Source organism: Hyaena hyaena, unplaced genomic scaffold (genome assembly GCF_003009895.1).
Source record: "Hyaena hyaena isolate Hyena2069 unplaced genomic scaffold, ASM300989v1 scaffold_209, whole genome shotgun sequence".
NCBI classification, from domain to species: Eukaryota; Metazoa; Chordata; class Mammalia; order Carnivora; family Hyaenidae; genus Hyaena; species Hyaena hyaena.
Genome location: NW_024080844.1, coordinates 1,036,669 through 1,046,509, shown reverse-complemented (window position 1 = coordinate 1,046,509; position 9,841 = coordinate 1,036,669). Strand labels below are relative to the sequence as shown.

General features: G+C 49.1%; 1 protein-coding gene across 1 annotated transcript in view; it reads left to right on the top strand.

Annotated features, from left to right (window-relative positions):
* Positions 1–984: 984 nt before the first annotated feature.
* Positions 985–9,841, top strand: part of TNN (tenascin N) — a 63,402-nt gene continuing 54,545 nt past the window's right edge. The window contains exons 1-2 of the mRNA XM_039242346.1: positions 985–1,030; positions 9,280–9,711. Of these exons, the coding sequence (XP_039098277.1) occupies positions 9,315–9,711 (397 nt within the window). The 5' untranslated portion in view covers positions 985–1,030; positions 9,280–9,314. The remainder of the gene's footprint in view (positions 1,031–9,279; positions 9,712–9,841) is intronic.

Below are 9,841 nucleotides of genomic sequence, written 5' to 3'. Positions count from 1 at the left end.
CTGGATATACCCTCACGCTTCTGGGACAACTCCTCCACCCCCCATCTCTCCTGTCCATCTTTCCTTCCAACAACATTCAATGTCTACGTTGCTAAGTTGAAACATACGCACTCCTTCCAGTGTGGTATAGTTCTGCACTGTGGAACCTTCTTCAGGCATGGCAGAGGTGGGGTGGAGGGTAGAAAGAACAGTGAGTGTCAGCTGTGGCCCATTGGAATAGCTTTGTTTCGTGGAAAGAATTAAGGTCTGCCCATCTGATGGCAAAAGAGGAAGGGCAGCACGAAAGGGAGACCACAGTGCTTTCCTGGTGATGGAGCTCTTCTGTGGCTGGTCTATAGGAGGCTCCAGGAAGGGGTGGGATAGGGAGGCACTGGAGTAGAATGCCCTAGATCTTCTATTATTGCTCTCATTGTCCTCAGAGCCCTGCCACTCAGAGCTGCGAACTGATGATGCGAGGAGGTGAGAGGTTGGCAGGGGGATCTGTCCCTGAGGGTCTCTGCTCATTTCTTTCAATGCCAAAGGTTGTCTCCTATTTTAAAAATGGCAGGCAATTAAGTCCCAGGGTGCCTGAAATGGAAAAAAAAGAGAGACTTTAGAAAATCTCTTGTAAATCCAAAGAGCCAGCTCCTGGCCAGGAGGCATGCAAACTCTTTTTTTTTTTTTTTTTTTTTTTGCATGCAAACTCTCTTAATAACCTTATTCTGGATCTACTTAAATGGAAACAGTCACCAGTATTTTTAGCTTCTGTGTAATGGATGTAAAAAAGAAGGGGGAAATGTGTACTTTTTTATTTCCTTAGTTAGAATGAGAAGGAATTTCTCATTATCTCAACTGAGTTTCTGCCGGGAAGACAGGGAAACACCCAGGAGTCCCCATTGGCTCCTCCTCTGGCCTGGTTGGGATTTAAACCCAGGGAGGGAACTTGAGGAGGGGAGAGAAGGAGGGACTGAGCAGCACCAAGGTCTGCAGCCCAAGGGGTCCAGTCCCTGGGTGAAGGAAGTGTTGGAAGTGGTGCCCAGCAGTCTGTGAGGTAAGAGGTCCCAAGGTCTATACCTGTGTGAGGGAGGGACGTGGTCAGGTGGGAATGAGTTCCTGAGCCTGAAAATCCAGGCAGTGTAAACACTTTCCTATTATCTCCAGCGGGAGGGAAAACCTAACTAGGAAACATTTCCCAGGACGCAAGTAACACGTCCTTAGCCTATACTGGATATCAGACAGGGGCTGAGTATAGTCACCTTCTTACCAGGCCACATGCAGCCTGTGTTGTAGGGAAATTTCTGCCTGGAGTAGCAGATTTTTACATACAATATTTCCTTTAAGTTTTTCATGGCCTCCTCATCTCGTTTCTTTGTGGGCTTTTTTTTTTTTTTTCTTTATTACAATGTCAAAGCCATCATTTTTTGGTGAGTTTTCTTACATCTCACATTTTTAAAAGATCCTGAAACAAAACTTTCATTTTCGATATGATCAGGAAACTATTCTAACATTCCCCTTTTCTTGAATTTTGCCTATGCCAAGTAAGATGATGTTTGCAAATGCACTTGAAAAGCTTTGAAGTTTTTTTGAACATTTAATTTTATAGATTTTGTTTTTTATTTATAACTTTTCCCCAAATTCCCATGCCATGACCCTTGAGATGCCTCAAAAACACCCATTTGGAAGCATTTCAAGGAACTATATGGTGGACTAGTTCTCGGGGGTCTTTTTATTTACGTGCCTATTTATTTACTTTTTTTTTTGATTGGGAGAGAGCTGAGGAAATGGAGAGGGAATGAGTGAGAACAGTCACCTAAAAACACAAAACTGGAGTTGCTGATATAAGCATTTAAAAAAGAACAAATCTTAATGTAAAAATAACAAACTAGGCTAGACACAGTGCCTAGTGTCCATGGGCTCTTCCAGGAGCCAGAGTACCACCAAAGTAGCAGGAAATGCTTGCTTAGCCAGGACTATAGACTGGTGGCTTCCCGGGCTCAAGATCTGCATGGGAAGAATTGGTGTTTTTTGACATTTAGATGTTTGTTGAGACTCAGAGTCAAGGTGACGATGCTGGGAGACAGACTTCGGAAGGAATATGAAGTATTAACATCAGTTACCATTCTTTTCCCAGGGGAACTCCCCTGCTCCCCCAAACCAGACATTCCTTCATGCAACTCTGAATCCTGCTATGTCCCCAAGTTTGTGGCTGCAGCTGACTGCTGAAGGAGGGAAAATTATGCAGGATGACTTCAGATCATCTTGTGGCTTCTGGTTTCTATTCCAGCACCGTTCTGTGGTCTGAAATGTGGGGTAGACTGAGGTCTACTCCTGAGAAGAGGCCTGTAGAAATCATGCCCAGATCCAGTGGAAACTCTTGTCCACCCACCGCTCATTCCATAGCCTTGGCTCCTACAGGGTTCTGGATACAGATATGAGATCATGGTTTATGTTCCGTAGCAGCATCTGGGGTCACCAGAAGCTGATGACGCTAAGGTCTCAAGCCTGATCCCCAAATGGGCTTTGCAAGGTCTCACCACAGTAGACTCACAGTTAATGTCAGCCACTCTCCACGTGAATAAGTGCTATTGGTCTCAAGGGGAGACCCTGAGAGTGTGGATGGAACTTAGCCTCTTTGGACGAAGGCTGGAACTAAAATTATTTCAATATGTGGAAAACCGCATGTTGAACTAAGGATAGGAAAAGGAACAGTTTCATCATACGCCTCTCTTCACTATCATTCAGCTGAAACAGAGCTTGTCATGAGAAGCCCCCACACCTGTGTCCAACTTGATGCTCAGGCATTCTGGAGACTGGGTATGCGGTAGGAGGCAGGGAAAACAGGTCCCCAAATTTATGCCCTTGTGCCCACCGTATCTTCTCACTGTGCATGAACCTATGCATTCCAGTGAGAGTAAAAGGAAGGGCTTTTCGTAAGAAGGGATTCACTCCCCTGGTGTAAATGGAGAGCTTTGCCTGATGCTCAGGAAAAGCTGTAGAAGAGCTTAGTACAGAGCCTGGCACATTGTAAGCGCTTAGAAAATGGGAACTACCATGGTCATCCCCCATTTGAGCTTCCATAAGGTAGATTAATATTTGGTTGATGGAGTAAAACAGCCACGGCAGCTTGTGGCCACCTACCAAAAGGTGATTGAGGGTTGGGGCTTAATCAGAGGCACTGCGTGTCAGCTCTTCCAGCTTGTGGTGCATGGGCAGATTTGGCAGAAAGAGTTCTTCAGGAAAAAGGGCCTTGCATGGCAGTGTGAGTCATCTTCAAGGACTTCTTGACCATCCAGTTGTGGTCCACTGACTCAGAAGAGCGGGGACACCTACTGATGCCTGGAAGGCCACCATATTAAGCCTTATCCCATACAACCAATTTTTCATTCTCACCCACACTTGGTGTCTTCTATTCTATATAGAATGCCTGTGCAGAGGGGTCAGGGTCACAGGGACTAGAAATAGAAGTGCTCATATGTATTTGGCTTGTCTGGAGTACGACCCCACTGAAAGAGTACTGTCTTGTGCATCTCACATGCTTGCATTACTAAAACAGGAAAAGATCCAGAGGTGAAATCAGTAGGCTGAGGACAAGTTCAGTCAGGCACCCAAGAGCTTGCTCTCCCGGACTGAGTATTGGGTCAGAAGACCTTGGGGTCACCCAGAGCCCAGGCTGTAGATCACCAGCGGAATATGCCCAAGAGGGTTTGGGGAAGGAGTTACAAATGCCTGGTGGCATTTGTGACATCATTGCATCCCTAGCCACCATCTCCTTCACTTTCCTTCATGGTTCAATGATGTCCACCCTGTCATTTGGGGAAGAATATCTTTTTAAGTGACTCTACTGGAAACGGATGATACGATTTTTCTAAAACCCAAATCAGTGCTCTCATTTGCTTGTGGTTAATTGTAAAGGCATGATGAGGTAATAAGGGAACCAAAGAAAGCCCTGAATATAAGTAGAAAGATCTGTAATGGTGGCTAGAAGTTGGCTGCCACTCTCCTCATTGTAAGTCGTATATTTTATTTCTGACCAGGGTATATGTACTTCTTTGGAGAAAACGAGGTGACATGGAGACCATCAGCCTTAGGATAGGAGAGGACCATCTGGGACTGAGGGTCCAATCTTCTCCGCTGGCCAAGCCTTGGTTGGCACCTGCCCTACAGATAGAAGTCTTGGTCTGCTTTGTGTTTCTTGAGAAAGCAGTTCTCCAGCATTTCCTGAGAACTGATGGGGATTTAACCTCCTTGTTGGGGGAAAAATGAATTGTTCTTCTAGGAGATCATCCTTGGCACTGCTCAGAGGGAGTGCAGGCATAGGATTTAGTTACTGGCCAGTTCATTTTGAAATGAGCACCCGGTAAGCATGAGTTCCTTCCTTCCTTCCTTCCTTCCTTCCTTCCTTCCTTCCTTCCTTCCTTCCTTCCTTCCTTCCTTCGTACCAGAAGAACCCCTCTCTTAAATATGATAGGCAAGAAGACATTGTTTTTTTTTTTCACATATGGTACTCTTCTCACAGGATTTTTTGAGGGGGGGGGCAGTACATATAGCAGAGAGACGAAGAATACAGATAGGGAGAGTGGACAGACCTGGTGTTTGATCTCAGCTCTGCTGCGTATTAGCTCTATGCCCTTGGGCAAGCTCTCTCTGAGCACCTGTTATAAAGAATGGTATCTGTTGACTCCCAGGATTTTGAGGACTTAGTGAGAATTATATTTATAAAGTACTTGGCACAGTCGCCATCGTCTAATAAACCCATACACAAAAAACCTAGGGGCAATTACCACTTAATACACAAAATACTACCTTCATCAGGATTATGCTATGAGGCTGGAGGGGATCAACATATTCATGGCCACTGCCATGCCCGAGATTACAGGGATGTCTGTCTGAGGAACTCACATACAGATTTTGGAGCTATCAGTGTTTGGTTGGAAATTGAAGCCACAAGGGTAGGTGTGGCCATCAAGAGAGAATGAATAGGGCACAGATGTAGAGCCCTGTGACATCAGTGTGTGTCTCAGGGCTGAACACAGGGACTGTCCTTCCAGCTGATGGGAGCAGCATATTCCTCAAAGAGCCTTTCTTGAAAAAGCAATGCCAGACAGCATTTGTCCTGAGTCTTAGTATGCCTCTGCCTCCCACTTTCCCACATCCCCTCCCACCCCTTCTGCAGCCGGAATTAAAGACCAGATCGGAGTCAATGAGACCAATTCTTGGGGACACTTAGTTTCCTGTGGTTTCCTGTGGGCACATTCCACGCGTGTAAACCCCCTTTCTCTCAGACATTCCTACAGCATTTACTAAATGATTCCTTAACAGAAGAATCATCCCCATTCTGAAACTTATCCTGCATTTTCCTTGGTGACATTGGCTGCCCTGTCCGCCCCCCTCCCCACTCTGATGGATCTCTGTCTGTGGTTGGCTGTGCATACTAACAGCCTTGGTGAGGTCATCCCTTCCTTATGCTCTTACACAAGGCAAGTCTCTCCTGCCACGTGCTGGAAGGAAAGCCAGCAGGCTTCTCCTCTCCCTCATTACACTTGACAGAAATGCTGGGTCGCGGATCCCTCCCTCCCACCTTCTTTCCAACAGTCACCCTGCCCAGGGAAATCTGAGCTCAACTGGGGGAATCCAAGAGGCTGCAATTAGCGAGGACATCTTGTTACAAGCGACAGGCGGCAGAAGGACGGGCGACACGGAGGGCTCCTCCGAGGGCTTCGGGGGTTTTTCATGTTCCGGCTTCCAAAAACAAACACTGTGAGACAGGGCTTCGTGCAGCCTTGCTGCGGTTTATGGCAAGAGTCTGTGGCTGTTTTGCATTCGTGCAGAACTTCTTCAAAAACCCATCTGTGCTCCATGTGCGTCTCAGAATATACTAAGCCATAGGGTGGGGAGGGGTTTGGATGGCAGGAGTGGGCAGGGGAGTCTCCGTCTGCTTTCCTACCTCCACTGTGCCTGGGAAGGGGATCTGGGACAGCAAAAAGCCATTCAAAGAAGTTGCTTTGAGATCAATGTGTGTGGTTATTGGGGGGCCGGGGGCGGTGACAGAGGTACTCAATGCTTAAGGGCTCAGTTAGTGAACACTCTGTAGACCGGTTTGATTCTGCAGCCTTGCACTTTTGCTGCATAATCAAGGGCACATTGCTTGATGCCCCTGAGCCTCGGTCCACATTTTGGGGAGTGGACATGCAGCTATGTGTGTGACTGTGTTACCATTGGGTATAACTTTTGAAGATAGCAATTGTGAAATATCATTATTTTTTTTGAGTTTTTGCTTATTTGTTTATTTTGAGAGAGAGAGAGAACATGAGCATGGGAGTGGCAGAGAGAGAGGGAGAGAGAGAAAGAATCCCAGCAGACTCTGTGCTGCCAGTACAGAGCCCAATGTGGGGCTTGAATTCACAAACTGTGAGATCATGACCTGAGCCAAAACCAAGAGTCCAACTCTTATGTGACTGAGACATCCAGGCGTCCCTTGAAATATCATTATTTTTATCCTATACCTGCCTTCGGACTTGCTCTTCTGGCCCTCCTCACCTCCCCCATCCTCTGACAAAACTCTCAAGCAGATTCCAAGCTTTTCTGGTTACTTTTGGTATGGGAAGTAAGCCCTTTTGTGAAGGGCAGGTCCGCCCAATATGAGAGCCCCGATCTCCTATCCAGGCCACCTGTTTTCTTCTCACACAGCTCAGGCCTGACCCTGGGGTCTGCAGGTGCGCCCACAGGGCAGGTAGTGACCCTGGTGACTTCCTTCCTCCGCTGCCTCCCTCAACTTGCCGGCTGCTTCTGGCTTCTCCAGGTCACCAGCAGGGAGGGGAGTCAGAGAGAAGGGCACAGGCATTTTTACCTAGTTAGAGCTACTAACTAGATAGTTACTACTAACGTTCCTTCTGGTCGTCCGATGCCCTTGTTGTGGTAGCTGAGCCCAGTGCTCGCTCCACCTGCTCCCTCTTGTGCGAATCTGTCCTGGGTTTTTCAGACAGTCTTCATTCCACCGCCTGGGCACCTTCTCCTGAGGTCTGGCTGCTGGGAAGCCCATTCCTGCTGTGCCAGGGGGCTGCCCTCAGCCCCAGCCCCCATCGTAAGCTGCACAGATTTATGCAGGACTATGATCTATGGCAGGACTTAACATAGTCTTGTCTCCCCCAACTCTGGGGTGCAGGTCTCTCCCACCATAGCCTCCCTGCGATCTCTGCTATGCAGGCTGTTCCAGCAACCCCCCACCTCTGAATCCTCTGGGCAAGGGGCAGGCACTGGTCTTTTTGCCCTCTACCTTCTCTTCAAACCAACCTGCCTGCAGAAAAGCTCCAATAGAATATCTCTCTTTAAAATGGGTGGGCAGTGGGGCACCTGGGTGGCTCAGCCGGTTAAGCGTCTGACTTCAGCGCAGGCCATGATCTCATGGTTTGTGGGTTTGAGCCTTGTGTCGGGCTCTGTACTGAGAGCTCAGAGCCTAGAGCCTGCTTCGGATTCTGTGTCCCCCCTCTCTCTCCCCGTCCCCAGCTCATGTTTGTGATCTTTCTCTCAGAAGTAAATAAACATTTAAAGAAAGAAAAGAAAAGAGGCAGCATCCAATAAGGGCCTGTGGCGGGCTTCCAGGGCGCTAGCGACATTCTAGGTCTTCAGCTGGGTGGTGGTTCCATGGTTGTTGCTCTTCTAACGATTATTAAAAATGATGCTATTTTTGTTGTATCTCTTTTCAGGATAGAAAAGACAAGAAAGGAAAGGAAGTCTCACTTAGTAGTTGGTTAAAACCAAAACCTCATTATTGAGCACTTAAGTGTGTGCTCGGCAAGGTGGTGGAGCAGGTGTTACCATTCTCACTCTGCCAGAGTATAGTGGTAACGCGGGGATGAGCAGCCTTCCCAAGCCTAGACACCTAGGACCTGATCGGTCTTTCCAGCACATCGTTGCTGCCTCTCACAATGGGGAGGGAGAGCCTGGGCTTGACTGGGACAGCCCCTCCAGGAAAGGATTAGGCTTCCTGACTTCAGTCTCGATACAACCACTTATAAGTGTTGAGTTGGTAACAGGAGCCCATTGGCCAGAGGCAGCCCTGCAGCTCGGTTTCTAGCAGAGGGGGCCGTGAGACCCCAGCCCAGAGGTGTGCTGGGGAGCGGGAGCCCCTGCGTGAATGTGAGGCACTGGCTAGGCCTCCTGTGTCTGCCCAGCCTCGGTCTGATAGTGGTCAAGGACGTGCCATCCTGGATAGGAGCTGGGGATGCGGGTCCTTCCGCACACTGAGGGAGCTGAAGGCTCACACCTCCTGGAGGCCAAACCAGAGAGAGGTGAAACATCCGACAACCCAGGCCCACTGAACATGGATTGGAGGGTGCCTGGACCCCTTGGCCTGGGTGACTCTGTGCTCCTGCCTTGGGAGGGCTCCAGCCTTGGGTCCTGTCCTTAAGAGGCTGACCGCCTCATGGGGAGACAAACTGCATACAAGAGTAACTATAACACAAGGCAGACCACGAAGAGACCCCCAGAGGAACCAACATGTTTCTCTGAATGCTCAGCAGGAGAGCTAGTAGTTTCCAGCTGGAGTGAGATGGGGGGGGGGGGGGGGGGGGGGGGGGGGGGGAAGGGCACAAGAGAAGGCTTCATGGAGAAATTATTTGTATTAGAAATTCTGCTCTTCTGCTGCCTCTTGAGGACAGGCTCTGCCCTTCCTTGGCTGTGGCACCGGGGACAACAGGCTCAGTCGCTTGAGTCTTGGTTTCCTCATGTGTGCAAAGCAGTGTGACACAGTGGTGATGAGCATGGACTCTGGATTCAAATTCTGCCATCTTGGTTGTTTGCCTGTAGGCAAGTCATTTTAGGTAGCCGAGTCTCACTTGCTGTATCTGCAAAATGGGGCAATAATAGTATATTCTGTGAAGCATTGCTGTGAGGCTTGAATAAGTTAATAAACTTAGAACATTTAGGACAGCGCCTGGCACATAGCATGTCCTCCATGTGCGGCTGTTCTGTAGGTGGTGTTATTGGGGGGGGGTATTACTTAGGGTGTGGTATAGACTAGGTTTGCAGGGATCAAAGCCTTGTTACAATTGTTTTCCTATCCCTAGGAGTCAGGTGAGAATAGAATTAGAGGTGAAGAGGAGGGTGTCCCAGGCACTGACCAGTGTAAGCAAAGACAGGAGGCAGGAGAAGGAATACAAAATTTAGTTTGGACCCTCAGGAGATATAGGATTAGGTCATTCTGCTGGGTTCTCAGTCCTGTGTGGCCTCCTAAAATCCACTACAAAGACTGATTTCCGCCAGCAAATCTCCATGGCACATTTGCATCTTTTCTGGACACAGGTCTCCGAGCTGATCTGCTCCCCATCTCCCCAAGGATGAGTCTCCAGGGAATGTTCTGGTTCCCCTTGGGGCTCCTCTTTGGCTCCGTGCTTTTGGGGGCCTCGGCCCCGGCCACCCTCGAGCCTCACGGCTGCAGCGACAAGGAGCAACAGGTTACCGTCAGCCACACCTACAAGATTGACGTGCCCAAGTCCGCTCTGGTCCAGGTGGAGACTGACCCTCAGCCCCTCGGTGATGAGGGGGCCTCGCTGCCGGCCCTGGGGGAGGCCGAGGAACAGAACATCATCTTCAGGCACAACATCCGCCTGCAGACGCCACAGAAGGACTGTGAGCTGGCAGGCAGCGTCCAAGCCCTCCTGGCCCGAGTAAGGAAGCTGGAGGACGAGATGGCGGAGGTGAAGGAGCAGTGCCATGTTCAGCGCTGCTGCCAAGGTGAGCTTTCCCATCTGGTATTCACTCAACAAGCAATCGATGGGCACCTTCCGTGTGCCAGGAGTTCTCTGGGAGTCTGGTGTGCTCCCGCCTCCTTCTGGGTTTTCTTAGAGTGGGGTGGGGGTCTCAT